Source organism: Culex pipiens, chromosome 1, assembly GCF_016801865.2.
Source record: "Culex pipiens pallens isolate TS chromosome 1, TS_CPP_V2, whole genome shotgun sequence".
Taxonomy (NCBI): domain Eukaryota; kingdom Metazoa; phylum Arthropoda; class Insecta; order Diptera; family Culicidae; genus Culex; species Culex pipiens.
Genome location: NC_068937.1, coordinates 80,824,648 through 80,849,441, shown reverse-complemented (window position 1 = coordinate 80,849,441; position 24,794 = coordinate 80,824,648). Strand labels below are relative to the sequence as shown.

At 42.2% G+C, this 24,794-nt stretch overlaps 2 protein-coding genes across 2 annotated transcripts; one reads left to right on the top strand and one right to left on the bottom strand.

Annotated features, from left to right (window-relative positions):
* Positions 1-7,451: 7,451 nt before the first annotated feature.
* Positions 7,452-10,135, bottom strand: LOC128092425 (GRB10-interacting GYF protein 2-like). Its single transcript, XM_052706191.1, has 2 exons — positions 9,784-10,135; positions 7,452-9,655 (listed from the first exon to the last, which is right to left on the bottom strand). The coding sequence occupies exon 2, from the start codon at positions 9,336-9,338 to the stop codon at positions 8,805-8,807; it is 534 nt and encodes a 177-aa protein (XP_052562151.1). The 5' UTR covers positions 9,339-9,655; positions 9,784-10,135; the 3' UTR covers positions 7,452-8,804.
* Positions 10,136-22,452: 12,317 nt separating this feature from the next.
* LOC120427365 (golgin subfamily A member 6-like protein 7) lies at positions 22,453-24,035 on the top strand. The gene is made up of 4 exons (XM_039592222.1): positions 22,453-22,776; positions 22,857-23,020; positions 23,260-23,491; positions 23,901-24,035. Exons 1-4 carry the CDS (start codon positions 22,453-22,455, stop codon positions 24,033-24,035), a joined length of 855 nt encoding a protein of 284 aa, XP_039448156.1.
* Positions 24,036-24,794: the final 759 nt, after the last annotated feature.

Here is a 24,794-nt window from a genome sequence, read left to right as displayed (position 1 = left end):
ACAAGCCATATGCCGATCCTCAAGGCGAGCACCATCAATAACCAACCAACATCTCATCGCAGAAGGGAAGCGTCGGTTGTGGGAACGGTCGGTTCCGTTCATCAAAGCGTGAGAATACTTTAAATGGAACTACATTTTGAAAAGTTATCAAAAATATTAAATAATTTATCAAAAGCCCCAACTAGGAGGTTTTGTTGCAGTTGAGTCTTTTTACCGGACGGACGCGTTTTTTAATTCGCTCTACACCTTATTTTTATTTACCTTCACTGACCCAGTCCTCAAACGTAAACGTAAACATATTTATTTTTTTTGTCGCGCGTCGCGTGTGCACTTATTAACAAACGTAAGCAAAATGCAGTGCTATGTGCCGACGTGCTCTTCACCCTTCGACCAACAATACCTCTGGAACTGTACGGGCATTTGTAATCGACAATTTCACGCAGCATGTATTGGGGTCAAACGTGGCTCCGAAGACGACTTGCAACTACATGTACTTCCTATATGCAGCCTTTGTCGAAATAACCTACATATGGAAATCGACATTAGAAAAATAATGCAGCATCATTTAGAAGGCAGTCATATGATCTTGACTCACATCAAGACTAATGACAAGACAAACCAAGAAGCCCTTAATGAACTGCATAATAAAATCATAGGCCTGCAGGAAGAAATTAAGAAATCTGCAGAAATCGCAAGTCGAATACTTTCGGCAGTATTAACACAGGCACCGGCAATGGACTTCCCCTTAAACGAAGTCAGAAAAGCATTTGAAGACACCACCTCGGACCAGAATCATAAACTCGCTGAATCATTCTGCCGTATCCAGGAAATTACGTCATCCCACCGGGATGACATAATTAAAACAATTGCCTCAGCAGAAAAATGCCCCTCGGACATAATTTTAGCAGTCCACGATGAAGTGAGGGCCCTCACTTCATCCATCAATAAACTGCAAGACAATGAAATTGAAGTCCGGCAAAAATCACTGGCAGAAGAATTAAACGAACAAACCGTACTGGAAATCGAATCTGGCTGGCGACTTATCGGCAGCAAAAAAATGTGGAAGCCAGACTGGACCGACTTCGACGCCAGGCAGCGGACTCGCCGTCTTCAGGAAAAGGAAGCCGAAAAAGCACGTCGCCGCAACCGAAAACATCGTCAACAAATTCAGCACCAGCAACAACAACATCATCAGCAACGCCGGCAACAGCAACAACAATCACATCAACATCTTCGTCGGCAACAGCACCAGACCAACTGCAACTCTGACGCAGGCCGAAACCCAAGTACGCCACATTTTAACTTAAAGGACAATCAATTCGACCAGGACAACGCAAGTAGCAGCAACTTTTTCACTCATTCGTCAACCAAATTGTCCGACAAGGAACTTCTAGACCAGGCAAGGGTCGAATTTTCTGGCCAACCTCCAACTACATCGAATTCAAACTTCATCAACTTCCGAAAAGGGGAAACCATCAACCCCTACCGGAAGGAAAAAACGCCAATCGTCCCACCTCTAAACGCCACCACGCCGCAGCCAGCAAAAACGTCATCACAAACTCCTGAAGTAACAGACAGTATGTTCTGTCTGGACCCAATGAAGCCGCCCATAGTACGCCTAACTGAACAGTCTGCAGTCGGCGATGGCCGTTTCCTGCTGGCCAGACTCCGCGAAATTAAAGTCTATGACAATCTCAGACTATACTTGGCGTATCTGAAGGACCAAAAACCGGACGTCTGCATAGACGGACTAACACTAACCAGCATGCATGTCTTTTTTGCATCCAATGGCCTGCCTACTGAACCTGAACATCTTATGAACATCTTCATGGAATACAATTCAACAATTGGAATTTCACCTAAGCAAACCCTCACCGACCTGGAAACCTACAGGAAATATGTAACAACTAGAAGACTTCAATACCTGCAGCATTCGCGCGAAGCCACCAACAAATTTTACCTGCCGACTACATCGTCGAATTTTTACAAGCATTGACGCCTTCTAACACGGAAGAAGAAATGACACCCTCGCAAGAGGCAGTAAGTACTATTAATAATTTAAGTATGTCTCCAAAAATTTCTTCAACGGAACAACAGAATGCGAATGAAATTCTAATTCATTGTCAGAATTTCAATCGCATGAAAAGCCCAGGCAAAATGAAGGAAATTTCTTTAAACATTCTCTCACATTCTTTCGACATTATTCTTGGAACTGAAACTAACTGGGACGAAAGCGTCCACCCTGAAGAAATTTTTGGAAACAATTATTTTGTATTCCTAGGCAATAGAAATTTAAATCTCAGTCAGAAAAAGTCAGGAGGCGGCGTCCTCTTAGCCATAAATGCCAGACTTAATCCAAAAGAAATTGTAACTGAAAAACATTTTCAATTTGAACAAGTCTGGGCCAAAGCCACTATTGCAGGCCAAGTACACATTTTTGCATCAGTATACTTTCCGCCGGACCATGCAAATAAACAGTCGTATGAACTATTCTTTAAAACAGTAGAAATCATAACATCAACAATAGAACCGGAAGTAAAACTTCACATTTATGGCGACTTTAATCAAAGCAAAGTCGAATTTATATCTGACCAAGAAAATGAAGCAATTCTTCTCCCAGTCATTGGGGAAAATGAAACTTTGCATTTTCTCTTTGACAATATTGCAAATTATGGACTTTTCCAAATCAATCATGTAAAAAACCAAAGAAATTCATTTTTAGACCTTTTATTCACTAACTGTATTGAAGACTTTCATGTACAAGAATCTGTAACCCCCCTTTGGAAGAATGAAGTCTTCCATACAGCAATTGAATATTCTATTTATGTCCATAAAAACACTTTGCCCATTGACTGGGAATATGAAGAAGTCCTGGAATACAATAAAACAAACTTTGTAGAAGCCAAACGTAAACTACTTGCAATTGACTGGCAAAATTTATTTAATAATGAAGGAAATGTCGACGAATTAGTAGGAAAATTCTATACGGAAATTAACACTATAACATCTGAAACCGTACCTACTAAAAGAAGACGACGTAATAACACAGGCAATAAATACCCAGTGTGGTTCACTCCACAACTAAGAAATTTAAAAAACAGAAAACAAAAAGCCTACAAACTATACAGAAACAATACAAATGACACAAATCTTCTGAATTATCTAAATATTTCCGACCATTTTTTTTCGGCACTCAATTCTGCCAACGAAGAATATAATAGTAAAGTCGAATCTGAAGTCAAATCATGCCCGAAAAATTTCTTTAATTACGTAAAATCCAAATCCAAAAGTAGTAACTTCCCATCGCAAATGCAACTGGACGAAAATGTAGGCAGTAACTCAAAAGAAATTTGCAATCTTTTTTCAAAATTTTTCAAAGAAGTATACACCTCATTTTCCGAAGAAGACCGCGACCGCGACTACTTTTCATATATACCGGAATTTCCAAATGACGTCTCAGTCAATTCTTTGTCAGAAACGGAAGTACGCCAGGCATTGAAGGACTTAGACTCATCAAAAGGACCAGGACCCGACGGAATAGCACCTGCATTCCTAAAGAACCTTGCAGAAGAATTGACATATCCACTGCATCATCTTTTCAACATGTCAATAAATACTGGAAAATTCCCACAAACATGGAAAAAGTCTTTTTTGGTGCCTATTTTCAAGTCAGGCCCAAAATCAGACATACGTAATTATCGCGGAATTGCCCTTTTGTCTTGCATTCCAAAACTTTTCGAATCTATTATAAATGAAAAAATCTTTCAGCAAGTAAAAAACCGCATCACATGTAAACAGAACGGCTTTTTTAAAGGCCGCTCTACTAGCACCAACCTTTTAGAATTTGTAAATTTTACACTGAATGCAATGCATAATCGCAATTTCGTAGAAGCAATTTACACAGACTTTAGTAAGGCATTTGACAGAATCGACATACCATTATTAATCTTCAAACTGCAGAAAATTGGAATTCAACCGAATCTTTTGGAATGGCTTAAGTCATATTTGACTAAGCGCGAACAAATTGTTCGCTTCCAAAATGTACTATCGGAATCAATTCACGTCACCTCTGGGGTTCCGCAAGGATCCCATCTAGGACCTCTTCTTTTCATCTTGTATGTAAACGACATTTCCTTCATTCTTAAAAAAATTAACGTACTTGTATATGCAGACGACATGAAATTGTATATGGAAATAGGAAATGCCAATGACAGTCATGTATTCCAAAACGAAATTAATCTTTTCTACACATGGTGTAGTAAAAGCCTACTCCAATTGAATGTAAAGAAATGTAATTCCATTGCCTTCAGCAGAAAACATGAAACACCAAACATAACAGTATTATTAGGAAACCAACCAGTAGAAAAATGCAAAGTAGTACGTGATCTAGGTGTCATCCTAGACTCACAACTAACTTTTGTAGAACACTATAACACAATAATAAACAAGGCAAAATGTACATTAGGCTTTATAAAGCGCTTTGCATTCAACTTCCAGGACCCGTATACTATTAAATTACTCTATATAACGTATGTCAGGCCACTCTTGGAATACTGTAGTATCGTCTGGAATCCATACTATGCCGTACACCAAGCACGTATTGAATCTGTCCAAAAACAATTCTTACTGTACGCACTACGTAAACTTAACTGGACTGCATTTCCTCTCCCATCGTATGAAGCACGCTGCATGCTCATAAACATACAATCATTACAAGAACGTCGTAAATTTGCCATGCTCTCTTTCATCAACGACATTATTTCTCAACGCATACAGTCAGCAGCATTATTTTCAGTAATACGCAATAGTATTCATGAACCAAGCCGTACTCTTAGACATTCACAACTTTTTAGAATAACTGCATACACGACAAATTATTTAAAAAATTCGCCATTAAATCAAATGATGCGCTTTTATAATGAAAATTCACAGTACATACATTTCGAAATGTCTAAACCGGAACTACGAAAAAATCTGTACAATAGAAATAATATCTAGTATGTAAGAAAATTGAAAGTAGTCTACATAAGCTTGACGAATAAACAATAAAGCCTAGAAATAGTACATTAATTGCCAAATTACACGAGGCTAAACAAGTATATAATGCAGCAATAATCGAGATAGAACTCTATAAGGAGTCGGAACAATTACAATTATTGAAGAATTTAAGATATCTCTACGGAGAAGCATATACAAAACTTACGGCACGGCTCGATAATAATATTGAGCCGCTTTCTTTTAAAAATTTAGTGAACGTAATACTAACAAAAATGCGCATGCTATTGTAATGCTGCTGGACATGTGCAGAGAATCTCCGGAACAATTTTTAGTACTGTGTTTTTCAAGTCAACCAGCAGAGGAGCTGTTCCGGGAGTTGCGTTCCATGACGACAACATTGGAGACTGCAGTGGAATTCAGCATGAGGGAAATTGGAGATCGAATCCGTCGTGCGTTCATGAAGGTTTTAGTATCATACCGCCAAAAGGAAAAATACACTTTTCCCAATATCATCAAAAAGCTCGAAAAATACCCAGCTGTGCAGCAGATACCATCAAAGGAAGCGATTAAAAATGAAATTGAGCGTGCTAGGCTAGCAGCATCTTGTAATCTTGTCGAGCTTGGCCTTTCTATCGATGAACAATCATTCAATGATAGTTTGAATATGCGTGATACTTCGGAAATTGAATTTGTTAGTACCGGAACCACGATTGTCTCGGATGAAGAAGATGAAGATGAAGAAGATCCACATGAATTTGAATTCATCAGCATTTCAAATAAGAACGACGAAACGGCCAGTGACAGCGCCAACGAGGAAGAAAATCAAATTGAAACCGATAGCGACACCAAGATATCTGGCGAAGACGACGAAGAAGAAATAATATATAATGCGAGTGAACTTTTCCCCAAATTCGGCGGCGAGCTCAGGTTGAAGGGTAGCACTTCATCGAAAAAACACACCTTCAATATAAGAGACTGTAGAGGAAAGGTACACCCGCATAAAGTTTTACTATAAACCTACAGTAGATTTTATGGTTATCACACGATAAATTCTATGGTTATTTTTACCATGATTCTACAGTAGCCTTTATGTTTTTTCACCATAGAATATATCCTATTTCGGGAATTTACTATAAAAAAGGGGTATTGTTAGGCACAGTCACCATAAAAATTTCGACTTTTCTCCATACAAAAAAAAAACAAAAACTATACATTTTACCGTATTTTCATTGATGCCTTTTCCGTCAAAAAATTGACCCTAACCATAGAAAACATCATGCATCTATAATAAATCGAGAAATTAAAAAGAGAGATGTGAGCCGGTAATATGGAGTGAAACTTTCGCAAGTGTCATGGAAAACTTCACAGTAGCTTGACAAAAAGTTTAACTCCATGTTGCACTTTTAATTTCTCGATACAGTAACCATTACTATGGTTTGCACAGTAAATTCACAGTTCTTCATGGATTTTTCCTTACTAAATGATATTGTAAAAACTATAATCGGACAATGAAATGAATAATAACTACAGTAAGTTTTATTGTATTTTTATGTTATTTATTTTTTTTCTCTCCACTAAATTGTACTAAATTGTAATTGTATATTTATACATTGAAATTAATGGTAAAACAGTAAGTTTTAGTGTATTTTTATCGTTTTTTGAATTTTTATTTCACTTCACTTCACTTCACTTTCTTTCTATGTCGTTTTCTTTTGTTATTCCGCTTCAATCCGCACTGTTTGAAATTATTCGGAATATCCGTCGCCGGTGCCGGATCAACTGCTTCGTAATTGGGATAGACATTCGCGTAATCGAGAAGCACAATCCTTAGTGAAATAAGCCCCTGTAGAAGAGAAAAACACTAAATTAGACATAGGGAAAATTTACATATGTTTGGCATGTTAAGGATTCGGTTAAATTTCTATCAAATTAGCTTTCTTAAATTTTGAAATTCTTAAATTTTGAAATTCTTTAATTCTTCAATTCTTAAATTTCAAAACTTCTTAATTCCTTAATTCCCAAATTCTTAATTCTAAATTTCATAATTTCATAATTTCATAATTTCAAAATTTCAAAATTTCATAATTTCAAAATTTCAAAATTTCATAATTTCTAAATTTCTAAACTTCTAAACTTCTGAATTTCTAAACTTCTAAACTTTTAAACTTTTAAACTTCTTAACATCTTAACTTCTAAACTTCAAAACTTCAAAACTTCAAAACTTCAAAACTTCAAAACTTCAAAACTTCAAAACTTCAAAACTTCAAAACTTCAAAACTTCAAAACTTCAAAACTTCAAAACTTCAAAACTTCAAAACTTCAAAACTTCAAAACTTCAAAACTTCAAAACTTCTAAATTTCTAAATTTCTAAATTTCTAAATTTCTAAATTTCTAAATTTCTAAATTTCTAAATTTCTAAATTCCTAAATTCCTAATTTTCTAAATTTCTAAATTTCTAAATTTTTAAATTTCTGAATTTCTAAGTTTCTAAATTTCTAAATTCCTAATTTCTTAAATTCCTAGATTCCCAAATTCCTAAATTCCCAAATTCTAAAAAAAAAAACTAAACTATTGGCACTACGCCCCCCGGGGCATGGCCTTCCTCTAACGTGGGATTTCTGCTCCAGCGCCTCTGACGAGACAGGAGAAACCGGGACCGACGTTTTACTTCACCATCCGATAGAAGCTCAGTGGATAAGGCGGGAATCGAACCCGCGTCTCATAGCATCATCGGGATCGGCAGCCGAAGCCGCTACCCCTGCGCCACGAGACCCCACTCCCACTTCCCAAATTCACAAATTCCTAAATTCCTAAATTCCCAAATTTCTAAATTCCTAAATCCCTAAATTCCTGAAATCCTAAATTCTAAAATTCCTTATTTCATAAATTCCTGAATTCAAAAATTCTTCAATTCCCGAATTCTAAATTTCTAAACTTCTAAACTTCTGAATTTCTAAACTTCTAAACTTCTAAACTTTTAAACTTCTTAACTTCTTAACTTCTAAACTTCAAAACTTCTAAACTTCAAAACTTCTAAACTTCAAAACTTCAAAACTTCAAAACTTCTAAATTTCCAAATTCCTAAATTCCTAATTTCCCAAATTCCTAAATGACTCAATTCCCAAAATCCCAAATTTCTAAATTCCTAAATTCCAAAATCCTAAATTCCAAAATTTCATAAATTCCTCAATTCCTAAATTCATAAAATCTGAAATTCCTAAATTTCTATATTCCTAAATTCCTGAATTCAAAAATTCCTAAATTCCCTAATTCCTAAATTCTTAAATTCCTATATTCTAAAATTCTAAAATTCAGAAAGTCTAAAATTCTAAAATTCTAAAATTGTAAATTTTTAAAATTCTAAAATTCTGAAATTCTAAAATTCTAAAATTCTAAAATTCTAAAATTCCAAAATTCTAAAATTCTAAAATTATTAATTTGCTGATTTCCTATTTTCCTTATTTCCTCATTTCCTAATTTCAGCACAGCTGGTGCCGGATCTGCTGCTGCTTTCGAAGGTTGACCTTGAGCGCTAACGAGCAGCTCCCCATAATCCACGGTGGAAATACGCCTAAAAACAACATCGAGTAAAAATCTAATCAGATTTATATCGCAATGATCCACAATGAAAATTGAGTGTTGCTGCGATGTAAAAGTTTCCAAGCAAAAAAATAACCACCCTCCCAATACTCACGTTTTTACAAAAGCACTCCTCGTCGCTCTTCCGGATCGGTCACTCATTGGATCTGGTCATTCAACACCGGGAACGGGTTCGCAACCTTGCCAACTCGTCCCACTTTTCAGCTCAAGATGTTTTTGAAGAAACCACGGGATCCTGTCGGCGACCGGGATTAGTTGCAGCAGTTGCGGGACGCCGGGAACGCCATCTCGGACGCCGGGATTCCGATTCGCTGGATTTTGGAGGCTTTTCATCCGCCGTAGCGTTCCGTACCGGTTCAGACTTCTTTCTGCTGCCGGGGTCCACCTCTTCCGAGGCTTTCGCCGACAACGCAGCATGGTTGGGCAAGTCTTCCTTCGCGGCACTACCTTCCTTGGACGATGGGGCGCTTCTTCGTGAACTGCCACCGAACACACCTTCCTTGCGTTGATGGTGATAGCGATGATCCACGTGATTCTCCATCCCGCCATCGTCCTCCAGCCGCCCGTCAATGCCGTTGTCCGAGTCATGGAATGGTCCACTCGCGTCGAAGCTACCTCCGTAATCCGACGGGTTCTCCGTGGCCCACTCCGGCAGTTGATCATCGGCGTCCCAGTGACGCCGTAGGCCACCTTCCGGTCCTTCACTCGTGTTGAGATCTCCGCCACTCAGAGCCGACATCCGAGGATTGTAGCCACCGCCCGCTGACGACGAATGCAGTGGCCGCCCTCCAGGCCCATCGCCTATGACACTCTCCTCTTCGCGCCAACTCGTTGACCTGGACCACTTGTCCCGCAAGCTAGACCCGGACAGACTCGTCGACAGTTCGTTGCCCCACCGCCAGTTCCGGAACCACTGCGCCAGTCGGTCGTACTTGGTTCGTCATCCGGCCGAGATCGGCGCCAGCTTTCCATGTTGGCCGTCCTCGCACGAACTAGACGAGTTCCAGTCGTATTCCTCCTTCAAGTTAGATTTTTCCGCAAACAAACAGCTTCACTCTGGAAATAGAAAAACATTGCAGGTTTTTCAACGTCAGCTGCCCCTGAAGGCCAAGGTAAACGTTTGCTGCTGCTGCGGGAAAGGATTCCGCCCTTCCGCCAAATTTCACAATCCTCCCAATACTCACACAAAGATGCTGAAAACTTTTCGCCTTGCGGAGCGGACCCGATTCCGCCCTCAGCGAATCTGTCCAATTGCCTTCGGCTGCTCGTTGGACACCTTGACTAACGCCAAAAGTTGCCAAATCACGAGGATACAGCCAACACCGCCAACACCGACACGGACACGATCAAACACGCGCGAGTGGAAAAAAAACTGACAGCTCAACCATGGTGCGTTTGTTTCATGAGCGTTGCACAGATTCAGTGTAATGGTGCGTCCGTTGCAATAGCGTCGGCTGCACAGGTTCAGTGTTATGTTGGGTTCCTTCGTTTATTTATTTATTCCTTTTTATTTTTTTTATTTAAATCAAATATTGAAATTTCAAAATGTTAACTATTTAATGTTCAAATGATAAAATATTTAAATGTTAATACGTTCAAATGTTTAAATGTTTAAATGTTTAAATGTTTATATGTTTAAATGTTTGAATGTTTAAATGTTTAAATGTTTAAATGTTTAAATGTTTAAATGTTTAAATGTTTAAATGTTTAAATGTTTAAATGTTTAAATGTTTAAATGTTTACATGTTTAAATGTTTAAATGTTTAAATGTTTAAATGTTTAAATGTTTAAATGTTTAAATGTTTAAATGTTTAAATGTTTAAATGTTTAAATGTTTAAATGTTTAAATGTTTCAATGTTTAAATGTTTAAATGTTTAAATGTTTAAATGTTTAAAATGTTTAAATGTTTAAATGTTTAAATGTTTAAATGTTTAAATGTTTAAATGTTTAAATGTTTAAATGTTTAAATGTTTAAATGTTTAAATGTTTAAATGTTTAAATGTTTAAATGTTTAAATGTTTAAATGTTTGAATGTTTAAATGTTTATTTTAATATTTTAATTTTTTAATATTTTAATATTTTAATATTTTAATATTTTAATATTTTATATTTTTTTATTTTTTTATTTTTATATTTTTATATTTTATATTTTTATATTTTTATATTTTTATATTTTTATATTTTTATATTTTTATATTTTTATCTTTTTATCTTTTTATATTTTTATATTTTTATATTTTTATATTTTTATTTTTTTATTTTTTTATATTTTTATATTTTTATATTTTAATATTTTAATATTTTAGTTCACACTATGCAACTATAACATTACAATGAAACTTACCGTAACAAAAAATTGGAAAAAAATGCGTTATGAGATTTCCAATAACAAAACCATAATATTTGCTGTATTCATGAAATGTACAGTAGTTTTATTGTTTCAATTTATAACATTTCCAATAACAAAACCATGAAATTTGCTGTAACCATGAAATCTACGATAACTTTATCGTCATTCCAATGAAGTTAAAAAAAATCAACCATAAACTTACCATAAATATTATAATATCTATTGTAACTTCATGGTTTTGACAATACAAATCATCATATAATTTTATTCGGGTAACCTTAAAAATCCCCGAACAACGTTTCGTCAAATTACCATTTGTGTAATGGTAAAAATAAAGTAATTCAATTCAATTGGTGTTTATTAGAATTTAACAGTTCTGCTCCAGGATGTTACATTTGCAATTCAGAGATTTGGAGAACCTTTCAACTGAGATCAATTCATTAGCCTTTGCAGGGAGGATACATATTTCTAAGTTTAGATTTTGCTAACTGGGTGTTCTTTTAGGGAAAATAAATTTTGAGAAAAAACCCTAGATCTATGTTTGGCTTAAAAACTAATATCACAGTTGTTGACGGAGGAGTGCTTCGATGAGCGGATTCGTTGACATCCCACACGAAGTCCTGAAGGTTCTCGTTGCCCTTTCGATGCTTGCGTCGATGGTGTCGACGCCGGCCAGCTTGTGTAGATCGTCGGTCGGGTACCACGGGTCCAGGTTGTGCACCATCTTGAGCAGCTTGTTCTGCTTCACCTGGAGTCGCTTACGGTGCGATTTAGCGCAGTTGCCCCAGACCGCAGCAGCGTAGGTCAGCATTGGACGGATGATGCACTTGACCACGAGCGACTTGTTCTTGATGCTCAGCTTCGACCGCCGATTCAGCAGGGAGTAGAGCGCCTTGGTGGAACGATCCACCTTCTCGATGATGTTGTTCACGTGCTTGTCGTACTTCAGCTTCTTGTCGTGCACCACACCCAGGTACCTGACCTCGTCGTCCCACGTCGCAGGCTGGCCATTGACGCTGATCGATCTGCGGGGAAGGTGCCGAGCAGCACGCCTCCTGGTGAAGAAGATGGACTGGGTTTTCCCAGCGTTCAGCTTGATGCGCCACTTCCGCTGAAACTCCTCGAGGTTGTTCTGCGCCGCCTGTAGGTGGGTGACGACGATCTTCGGGTCCTTATCCGATGCCAAGTATGCAGTGTCATCCGCAAAGAATGCGTACGACACTCCATCGATCATCGGCACGTCGGAGGTGAGGATGTTGTAGAGAGTCGGGCTCAGCACTGATCCTTGGGGCACGCCGAAGGGGATGTTGTGGACGGAGGAACGCTCGCCATTCACCATCACCGTAAACGACCGATTCGTCAGGAACGACTCGACGATCTTGACCAGGAACGGCTGGAGGTTCGAGCGGAAGAGCTTGTAGACCACGGCGTCCTGCCACACGGAGTCGTAGGCCTTTTCGACGTCGAGAAGGATCATGCCGGTCGATTTCCCCGCCAGGAAGCCGCGCTTCACCATCTCCGAGATACGGGCGAGTTGGTGCACCGTTGAGTGCCCCGGCTTGAAGCCGAACTGCTCGTGTGGGATGGTTTGCTCCATCTCCAGGTGACGGTTTATCCGGGCGAGGATCACCCGTTGCAGGAGTTTGCTCAGGCTGCTCAAAAGGCTGATCGGGCGGTAGTTACCTGGATTGGTTATGTCCTTGTTCGCCTTTGGGATGGCGATCACGTTTGCGTGCTTCCAACGAGCCGGAAAGTAGCCCAAGGCCAGGCAAGCGTTGAAGATTTTGGTCAGGACGACCAACCCTTTTCTTGGCAGCTGCTTGAGGCACGTATTCCGGATTCCGTCTTGCCCAGGAGACTTCCGGTTTTTAAGCGTGCGGATGATCGCCTTGACCTCTTTCGGCTTGACAAGGCCGGCCGGAGGCACGGGAGGAGTTGTCGCTCGGATGTGGCCAAGCGCGTTCTCCACAGCGGCCGATGTTTCGGGATCACCTGGTTGCTCATTGTTGTGGGCAGCGGCGAACGCACTTGCGAGCGCTTCGGCTTTCGCTGAAGGGCTCGCTACGAGGTCTCCGTTGACGTTCAGCGGGGGGCTGTACTTGACCGTGTTCCGGAGGTTGCGGGTAAGCTTCCAGAACTTGTTGCTGCCGTTGTCCAGCGTCCTTAGCAAGGAGCCGAAATTTTTGTAGCGGTGCTCGGCGCTTTTGGTGCTGATGACGTTGTTCAAGTGGGTCACCACCGCTCCGATGAGCGGGTCCCGTCTTCGGATGAACTGTCTACGCCGCACGTTCCTCAGCCGGATTAGCAGCTTCAGCTCGTCGGGGATGTCCTTCTTCTGAGGTAGGATCCTACGCGAAGGGATAGCGGCTTCCTCAGCTGCTTTGAGGATGGCGGTGAACTTGTCGATGGCGTCGTCGATTTTCTCCGAGCGATCTAGAGTGTTGATCTAGCTAGCGTTGAGGTCGACCTCCCGCTCGATCGAGCGAGCAAAAGTGCTCCAGTTCGCTCTGTCGAAGCATCGGACGAGTCTTCCAGCCGGGGCGACTGGAACATCAACGTCGATCGTAAAGGTGACCGGCAGATGGTCCGACGACAGTTCAACGTGCGTTATCGGCTTCGACATCGGCACCTGGTTGTTTGAGATGACCAGGTCCAACGTGGAAGGCCTCCCTCGTCCAGCGGGGCAGCGGGTGGGAGTATCCGGAGCGTGGATGTAGATGTCCTTGGACTCGTACTCTTGGGTCAGGATTTGCCCTGCTTTGTTGGCCCTGGCACAGTTCCACATCCTATGTCGCGCGTTCAGGTCACCCACCAGGAAGAATGGCCCATCGATACTGCTGAGCTGGCGGATATCGCGTCGGAGCTGGCTGAGCGTTGCCCTGCGAGGAGAACCGGGGTAGTAGACGGCAAAGATGTTAACTGGTGCCGGGTCCATCTTGACTGTGATCCCAACAGACTCGATTGCACGGGTCGAGGTTTCCAGCTTGGAGAAGTTGATGCCGTTTCGCACCAGAAGTGCCACTCCTCCCCCTCGAGCAGCATCCGGCGAGTTACGGTCCGCGCGAACAATGGTGTAGTTTTCGTGGTACACCGAGTTGTTGAGCTGCAGCCAGGTCTCCGTGATTGCAGCGATATCGATTTCGTGAGCTTCGAGGAAGTGGAAAAATTCCACAACCTTGTTGCGGATGGAACGGCAGTTCCAATTCATCACCTTCAGCGAGCTAAGGTTGGCCATTATAAACAAATTTGATGATGAGCTCGCTGAGGGCGAGGAATTGCATGGCCTTCGATTGGCACTTCGAAAGCCTAGTGAAGAGTTCACTGGCTAGGCACATGAACTCCTCGACGGTGAACAAGGTTGACGACTCGGGCTGGCCCTGCACGGCTTGCGAATACGAGAGCCCAGGATTCGCGATGCTGCCGAGCAGCTGGCTCAAGTCACCACCCGGTGGCCTGGGAACAGGCGCAGGAACTGCAGACACCTTCGGAAGGTTGCTTCTGCCGGCGGGACTCGTCTTCTTCTTGGCCTTCAAGTCCTGCAGGTACTTGAGGCGGGTGGGGCAACCCTTGTAGTTCGCTGTGTGGTTTTGGTTGCAGTTAGCACAACGGATTTGCGAACGGTCGTCGTTGACCACAACGTCGGCACGCGCGGGGAGTGCGCATGCGGTCGTCTGGTGGCGCTCACCACACTTCACGCACTTGGCCTCCAGATGGCAGTTTCTCATCCCGTGGCCGTATTGCTGGCACCGGAAACACTGGACGACGTCCGACTTCTTCTTGGAGTAGTGCCTCCAACGGACGATCACCTTGAGCAGCGCCTTGATTTGTTGCAGCTCCTGAAGTTTCACGGTTCCCTTCTCAAACTGCAGCAGGTACAGCGCGTAATCGCCGTGCTTCGATTTCCCCAACTGGCGTACACATGTGGGACGAAGAAACACATCTTCGAGTTCCCGCCTGACGTCTTCTACCGGAAACACTGGTAATCCGGAAAGGACGATTTTCACCGGGGTTTCGTCACTGGTCCCGTGGGTGTAGAACTGGACATTTGCCTGCTTCAAAATACTCACCACAGAAGTAAAGTGGGATTTAGTCGACACCCTGATCTGGATGTACCCTTTGTTTACCCGCAGGTGGTAATCGTCGGCGCCCAGCTGGGTTGTTGACATCAGTCGGTTAAGCGCTGGGACACTGGAACCGTGGACGAAGATTGGCGGACATCTCACCTTGGCGGGCTCGGGAGGCACATTTTTCACAACTTTACCGGTGGCATTACCACTAGCACCACCATCACCAGCGGGCAAAATATCACCACCGCCGCCATTGTTGACATCCTCCTGCTCGTCGCCGGAGATGTCGAAGTCCAGCATCTCGAACTGATTCGCCGTCGGGAATCCCCCGGAGGACCCCCCGGGTTGGGTCAGTGGCCGATGTTCGTTCAGCTGGTCCGAAATCGATGAGATACCGCCGGTCGAATTTCTTCGGTGGCGTCTCGGAGATGGCGGCGTCATCACTTTTTCCTTCTGCTGTTTGCGGGCCTTCTTGTAGTCCACCCGCTGCAAGATCTGCGATGCACTGTCCCGGCCGGAATCGCCTTCGCCGGGCAGCGGCGGCGGCTTGGGCTGCTTTCGTTTCCCCAGGGTGCTGGTGAACACACCGGGAGCACCAATAAATTAACTTTTCGCGAGAGCTAGGATTTGACGACGATGTTTACACGTCGACGGTGACAGCTCGAATGAAAAAAAATAAAGTAAATTTTCGCGAAAAAGCGACCTTTTTCCACCGGTTTTTACTGTTTCAGAAATGGTTTTTAAATGATATTTTAAGGTTTTTTAGAGTTTTTCTTGCTATTTTTACCGAGCGCTACTATTTTAGAAATAGTTTTCACATGGTTATTTAAGGTTAATTCTATAATTTTCTCCCAGTTCCACTATTTGAGAAATAGTTTTGAAATTGTATTTTATAGTTTTTCTTACATTTTTACCTACATATTTTTCAGTTTTGTTCACTTTTTGACGGATGATTCACAACAAAAATATTTGAACTTTTCCGGCTTCCGGCTCTAGTTGAATGTTGATTCTGATTAGTTGGTCATACTGTCAAAATCGTCCAAACCTGAAAAATAAGAGAAAAAAAATCACAAAGTATCTAGTAGAATGTAATATTCAAATATCATTTAGGTACTTATCTGATGATTCAGATGATTTTCTCGATTGATGCCAATCGTGCGTTCGCTTGGTCGCATCCTCGGCGGAACAACTTTTGCATTTCGATTTTGTTTTGTCGGTCGGCTGCCGCCAAGATCTCTTTTGATTGCCGATCGAATCCTCTAGCACCAGCTGTTAAGTTTTTTTCAAGTTCTCCACGGCGCTGAAATGATCATCAACAAAAATGTAAATTAAATATCTGGTAAATCAAATGATTTGTTTGAAAATTATACCTGCGCACAAAACGTAAACAACAACCAGCCGCTCAAACGTTCCACTTCAGACTGTTTCTGCCTGTGCTTGCCTGCAACGAGAGCAGGTAACGAGCGTAGCGAGAGAAGGGAAACGAGAGAGCGCGCAAGGCAGATTATTAATACTCTCGCTTGCGCGCTCTCTCATTTTTTTTCTCTTGCTACGCTCGATACTTGCTCTCGCAATTATGTGTTTAATTTATTATTATTATAATTAACTATTCAAAAATGATTCGCTCAAACAATTGAAATAAAGTAACAAACATCAGAAACATGAGATGTTTCAAGTTATTTATGAATTTCGAGCCTTTTTGTTCTTGTGCTCCTCAGTTTGTTTTCTTTTTTGGTTGATATAGATTCTGTCTATTAAAATTGGTAAACTCCGGATTGGCTTTCTTTTGCAGCTCGAAATGGGGGTAAAATCCAGGGCCAAGTAAGTCAAGTGATGACAAACTACCATGGTACTTCAGCAACAAGTTGCCGACATCCACCAAACCGACGTTATCATTACCGTCAGACACACCTTCGCCAGGAAACGCTCGATGGAGTGAGCCCCGGGGAGGATCGGTCCCGCCGGGCAATCGGTGTATTCGATCATCCGGTTGACGACTTACGGATGATGCGGTGGCGGGTGAATCACCAGCAAGTTGTGCTGCAGAGCATCGCACAGGACGGGGTCAAACGCCAGGTTTTAAATAGGGATGTGCTTTTCGGCCCAAATGTCCTGGCGCAGCTTACGAACCTCTGTGCCCACAGATATTCATCCTGCGAATGAGGCGAATTATGATGCTTCTTGGTGCGCACCTATATCCGACCCAACAAATTCTCCAGCGCCGATTCCTTCTTCTCGTACAACCCCCGGCCAACCTAGGCTAATGGGTAGAGCAAGAAGTTCGTCGAGATGACGTGACAATTGAACAAGTCGGCAAAAAATTGAAGCGCGTACTGGGCCGCGTCTCACTTGCATTGTTTCAGATTCTCTTTGAAGGCCTGCACTGTACCCAAGTAACCACAAGCACTAAATCAAAACTCTAAATACACCCTTTATAAGCATTTTCGATGCTTTGTCACTTTATATAGCTTTTGTAAGTGCTTTGAAACATTTGTATTTTGAAACATTATTTGTTACTGTATAATTGCATATAGAACAACCAATTAAAGCTTCGAAGCATTGATAACAATAATGTTTCATAACATTAAATAGAAGCTTTTAATGTATATATAGAGTAGCTCATTAATGTACCATGACATTCAGTTTATTTTGCGCCAAAAACAAATAAAGTGTTGACAAAAACAAAAGTTTCCGCCATGGCATCAGACGAAAAATTTAAAAAATTCTTAAAAAGTGGGACGTTTTCACGGTGGACGCAGAAGTACCAGACAAGAGAGGCGGAGTTTACAACCAGGGAGACTGCTGGTTCCGTTAGTTCTGGACAACCTGTGCCAGAACCAGCACACGTGGATGTTCCAGGCTTTGAATTTGAGGCTGATCAGGCTGATGTTTATGGACCTGAATTTCTAGATCAGAATGAAGAGTCTGATTTTGATTTGGAGTATTGGAGCCCAGAGGAATATTCGTCCGACGAAGATCAAGAGGGACAGTTCTACGAAGATGTTCAATCGGAAATGGAGGAGGAACAGGCGCAGCCGGAAAGTTTGACCACGTTTATGCGCAATTGGAGTCTTGAATTCAACATTCCGCATCAAGCCTTGCAACCCCTTTTGCAAAGATTGCATCAAATAGACAGCTCACTGCCAGAAAGCCCGAGACGTTTGTTACAAACTCCCAGAACCAAAGCTACAATTGTAGAAATTGAAGGCGGAAAGTACTGACACCAAGGATTTGGTAAGTAACGTAACTGGGCGTACTAGAACATTTGGGTGAATAGAGATACTAATGAAACTGTGATACCTAGTCGCTTAAGTTGGTACAAGTAGTCATAATAATTAAGATAATTCTATTTTGCAGAAAATTGCATCCGTCAAAACTTCACCAACTTATCCGAGCCAACGACAATAAGCATCAACATAAACATTGATGGATTACCACTGTTCAACAATGGAACTCGCCAAATCTGGCCAATATTGTTTAATATCCACGAAAGGCCAGATATCAAACCGATGGTGATTGGTGTATTTTATGGTAAAATCAAATCTAAAAAGGTCGAAGAATATCTTTCACCGTTCGCCGATGAGCTGGCCCCAATTTTGAGGTCTGGTGTGGAGATAAATGGGATTATGCTTTCAATTCAGCTTAGAGCATTCATCTGCGATTCACCTGCTAGATCATTTATTAAAGGTAATTTCATTCATTAATAAACTTATGAGCTGTTAATACAAAAAAAAATCTTGCAGGTACCGTAAACTTCAACTCGCAACATGGCTGTTTAAAATGCTGCACAGTTGGCGTCCATTCAACCCTCGTGAGAACCAACATTTTTCCTCAAACACTGGCGCCGAAACGTACGGATGAGGAATTCCGCTGCGGTGAATAGGGTACGTTATCCATTAGTGGACCCCTTTCCTATAGTGGACCCTCTGGAGGGTTTTTGATGAAAAATTCAATAAAAATCACAATTTCAAGCGTGTTGTTGTCTAGAAATAATTTATTTGGCATGTTCAGCATCATTTAAAATAATGTTGGCTGTTATTGACGTGTCCTTTCAGCCAAAAAAAGTGTTTTGAGTTCGACATCTGAAATCAGCCATGGCCACTAGCATTTTCACAACAAAACTGCATTTATATTTTATGATTGAATTAACCATCCAATCATTTTTTGACTGATTATTTAACTTCAGCAAGTCGAAATAATGTAAGTTTAAGGATTTTTACTAAAATAAAGCGAAGAACTGCCATTTTCGAACAAAAATTAGGGGATCCAATATAGGACAACGAAATCCAAACTTTTCCAAAAGTGGACCCCTGTTAATTTAACCTTCAAAAATGAAGAAAACTGTGTATTCAAGCAAAAGTTTCTTTAAAACATACAATAAATGCTTGTTGTTATCAACCTAAACGCATATTTTTTCAATTATGAGTATAAATAGAGCTGTTTTCATGTTAAAAGTACCAAAAATGCTGAAGCCGTAAAAAATTATAATTAATCAAAACTATAGTTAATTGTACTTAACTGAAGCATCATAATTGCAGTTTGAAATAATATTTTATAATAATAAATCAATAACAAAACATTTTTTTAAATAAATATGCGTGGTTTTATCAGCAACTGTAAACAAATCTATTATATAGTTTCGGTCAACCATTTATGTAATTAATATGGAAAAATTTGCATCAAGATTACTTTTTTTAGTTATTTTTATGTTTATAGTGGTTTTTGAAACGTTTTCTCTGATCTTTTTCGGAAATAAATGTGTTTAAATGTCTGTTAGGTGTTTTGTTGTTTAAAGCCAAATTTGTTAACAAAACATATTTGTTTATAATGAAAAGTGAGCAAAATCCATCTTTTATTCATTATATCTATCATTAGACCTACACCATGCATCAAAACATCAAATAACGGTTAAATTTGGTATAAAAATAACAGTTTGCCTATAGTGGACCCGGGTCCACAATCGGATTATGGACCCGGGTCTACTATAGGAAAAGGGGGTCCATAACAAGGCAAAAAAACTTTTTTTTCAAATGGCTATTTTGCTGCTCAAAAACAAATAACTGATGAAACAAATAGTCAAAATTGTTCAAAAGACTTCAGATTTCATTGTTTTATACAAAGGGTTATAAAAAAGGGCTTAAAATATTGAAAATTTGTGAAAAATGTGCTTCGGCTCTACTAGGGGGTCCACTAATGGTTAAAATACCCTATACTGATCATCATCAAGTGTACAAAATCCGCGAGAATGGAAAAATGAAAAGAGTGCCAATAGTTTCACCTCTCCTGAGACTTCCCATTGATATTATAGAAGATGTGATAGTAGCTGATTCGCTGCACCTACTACACCTAGGGATCACAAAGCGTTTACTTCTATTTTACAAAGAGGGACACAACGGGATGGAGATAAGCAAATGGTCAAAACTGGAGATTGAAAACATTTCGACCACGTTGACATCAATTAAACTGCCCACTGAAATACACAGAGAAGTTCGAGGAATTGATTGTGTAGGTCATTGGAAGGGTACAGAGTGTGCTAGTTTTTTACATTACATTGGAATTAACTTACTAAAGCACTATATCAACACTGAAGATTAAAATTACGACCAAAATGCGTCGATGTTACACGTTGGATGGTTAAACCACGTTGTTTTGAAATCGATGTGTCGATTCTACACACCGCTCTGGTTTTGGATCAAAAAGCCATCCAATGTGTAAACTTTTGTAGCGGCAATTTCTCAAATTTACCACCAGGTGCGCGCATCGGAAATCTTGACCTGTCAAAGTGTTAGAAAGTTTTTGCATCGCGTTCTTCAAAGTTTGCCGCCTGCAAACGGCCGTGTTTGGCAATGTTTAGAAAACTGCCAGTTTAAGTTTTATTAAAAAGTGCATTTTTATTAAAAAGTGCATTTTCTTGTCCTGGCTGGCCATATGCACGGCTAGGGATAAATCCCGGTCTGGAAACGGGCAAAATGCCATTGTTCTCCTCAACCGCAATTTTTAGTGCTTGGGGAAGTGACAAAATTCCTATCCTCGGTTTTCCATTTGTAAGGGTTTGGTTTCCCTGGACGGTTGACCACTTTGCCAAGGTGGTGCCCTCGGGGAGAATCACGCACAGTAAAATGTTAGGTTTTTGTTGAAGTTAGTGGTGTTTGTTTTTTAGGTTAGGATGCACAGAGAGTAGCACAAAGAACCAAATGAATCCACGGAAAACGGATTCTGACGGATTGCTACAAGTCGGACGCTGGCAGAAACGACCTACGAAGCGCCAAAAGCAGGACGGTACCGAACGAAACGGGGACTTCCGGGTGTTGCTACAGCGCTTCGACGACGAGATGCTGGATAATTCGGAAATAACCGGATCTATCCTAACGGTCGACAACCTGACTCAGAAACCGGTCCTCCGTCGCATGATGACGCATTAGAACGGCGCACCACCTTCCGACTCGCGGACGTTCGGTCACATCAAGCAAAATAATCACAATAAACTGCTGTCCAGGGCTGGGCATCGACGACCGAGGTAAATTTCTAAGTCGCTCTGCCTTCAATCACTTATCTTTTTCTTCCCACGACCAGGTTTGCCTCCAAATCCGTATCCAACAAAACAAAACAATTGGCAAATTGCACCATGCCCAACGAAGCTGCTCGACGCTCACCCACCGAGGCTGCACTTTGTGGCAAGTGTGGGGAGTCCCGGGGACTGGGGACCACCACGACTCGCCGTTTTTCAATGTTTCATTATCATCCGGGACGTCAACTATCGTGTATAAGATGGCATCAAGGAGATTATGCTAATGTCTGCTCAACTCGCAAACCAAGGCCAAATCGTACAACAGCCAACTGATCCGGTTTGGGTGGCCAGCGGAAGTCATCCGCGGAGGTCAAGAGCTGCGAGTTCGTGGAAAACATCAAGCAGCATGCTCTCCGCCTCGGACGTAACTTATCGCGGAATCGACTCAGAAAAGTTCACCATCGACATCGGCGGCAACGACATGTTCGTGCACCAGCTAGCGTTACACGATTTTATACGGTTCAAAACCCGTGAAGGAAATCCGCGACTGGAACCGCTCGCTGAGGTGGTCTCAAGCACCGAACTGGACCGCACCTTGGCATAAATGCTCGCCGACAGCCTGGACCAGTGAAGTGAAGGCCTCCAACCCCATCAAGGTGGACTCGATCGAGCTTTTTCAATCCCCCAAAAAGGACACAGCCCCCGGCGACAAGCAAGAGGTATAGAAGCTCGTTTGGAGCGGATTGGTGAGCCAGCACCGGACGACCTGTTTCCTCCCACATCGACACGCTCGAAGCGGAACTCCGCAATCTGCAGCAAACCTTAAAACAATCAGAACAACGCGATCGTTCCCAGTAAGATCAGCTGGCGGAAGCCGACGTCCAGCAGCATCTGTTCATCAAATGTAACGAGGCCCTCCTTGCAGGTATGAACGTCCTCCAGGACAAGATCATCTCGCTCGATCGACGCTTCAAGTCCAAGAACGTCGGCCTGACCGACAAACTCGATCAGATCGCCGACCTGCTGAAGAAGCTGTCGGCGGTGCAGTATAAATTGAGGTTGGAGAAGAGTTCGCTTGAGGATACCGTTGAAGAGCTGCGGAGGGAGTTGGAGGCTGCGAAGCGGCGGACGGAGTCACTTGAGGTGAGCGAGAGTATGCTAAATGAAGTTATGCGATCGGAGAAGATCGCGTTCGAGGAGGAGCTGAGCGACGCTGCGAACCGGTTGAAGTTTGAGAGCAAGGTCGTTGAGGTCAGCTGAGGGAGGATTTGGAAGCTGCGGGAGTGAAGAAGATAAGCCTGAAGGAACAGCTTGACAGTACGATCAAGAAGATCAGCGTGAAGGAAGCTGGGCTATCGCTGCTCGAGTCGCAACTTGCGGAGAAGGCTGAACAGCTGCGCGATCTGTCCAACGAACGTGACGAGCTGGTGATCAAGTGCAGCAAGCTGAAGGTTGTCCTGAAGGACATGACCAACATTTTGGAAACCCAGAAGCAGCTTACCGCCTAGACTTCTCAAGCCAACGTCGAAGTCGAGCAGCAGCTCGAAGCGATCCGACTGCAACTTGATCGCGGTGGAAGCCGATCGTGTCCAGCAGGAACTCTAGGAAACCCTGATAGAACTCAACGTGCAATCCATCTCCCGACTCTGCTCCGACAAGGAGCAGCTCGAGCAGAAGATCCAAGAACTCGCAGAAGCCCTGACCGCAATCGGACAGCGCAGCTTTTCGCTCCAGGAGTCGCTCGATAGCGAGCAGGAATAGCGTTAGCGAAGAGGTCAAGTCGAAGCGGGACAGCCTGACCGAGCAGTTTGAGGAGCTGACCGAGTCGGTGACGGTGCTGGAGGAAGATCGGGACACGTTGCGCGAGGAAATGTGCCGGCTGGAGGCGGAGTGCAAGCGGGTTGACAGAGGGAAGAAAGCGCAGTGCGGGAAGTTGCTCGGTGAGCTGGCTCGGAAGAATGAGGTGGTTAGAATGTTGGAGGAAGGGGTTAGGGATTGGAGAGGAAGCTTGGGGCGATGATCGAGGAGAAGCTGGCGGTCGGCGGAAGGTTCGACAGCTGGAGGAGACTAATAGGAGGGTGCGCTGTCGGAGAAGGGAGCGATCCAGGGTAAGGTCGTCGAGTTGGTCAAGTCCGTGGAGCAACTGCAGTCGGAGAAGAGTACGCTGGAAGAAAGGACTCGACCGGATCAAGACGTTCCAGCAGCAACTCGAGGAGAAGGTGAACGACTTTGAACAGGTCGTGTCCGAATAGGACGAAGTCGAGACCCAACTGGTCAAGGTGCAGAACAAGCTGGAACTGCCGGGCGAAGAACGATCCAAACTCGAGAAGCTCACCGAAGAAAAGGTGGACGTCGATCGGCGCTTGATTTAACAGTTGCAGGACTACGACACGCTGAACGAAGACTTCATGAGCGAGCGGGACGCTGAGGAGACGCTGTTCGACGAGAAGCAAGCCGTCAAGTCGCAGCTGACGGCCAAAGAGAAGCAGCTGGACATCGTTGGCAATTAAGTGAGTATTGATTGATTGATTGATTGATTAAGTCTGATATTAATTACAATCCTTATCGAATCTTCGAAACATGTTTTTTTTTCAGAACCTAAAAATGCACAACTCGAGTCGTTCCGCGAATGTCTTTGCATAACGGCCGCAAACGCAGCGGCTGTGACCAGAACCTTCGGAGGACATTTGGCCCTATTACATTCAAATTGTTGAGTCTGTCAGCGAACCACAACATCCAACAGATTGCGGACATTTGCGAGTGGAAGGATCTACTGAAGAACACCAACTGTGACGGGGTCGGATTAACTGTGAAAAACCGCAATTCGAGCGCGTGTGATTTAGTTATGTTGTTGTGAATTTATAACTTTTATTTTTAATAAAAACTTCAAAAATTGTAGTTTAATTTCAATTTACTAAGGAAAACAAGAATGACTACAAGGCATCACAATATTCCCTCTATTCGAAAGCTTCCTATTTTTGCCACCAGGTGGCCACCACCAAAACAAAAGTTACACATTCGATGCGTTTTTGGCCAGAATCCAGCCAATGTGTTCCGGGCTGTTTACACGACGCGATGGTTGAAGCGTGGTCTTGTGCGAAAATGGTTGTATTCAACACTTTTTGGTGTAATTCTGATCTTCAGTGAACGATGATCATTTTGATAATTTCGCTAATCTGTTTTGTGCTACTATAATATGCTCAGCTGACTACTACAAGCAATTTTTGCCAGTTGCTCAAAAACTTTTTGAAGATTATATTAAAAACTAT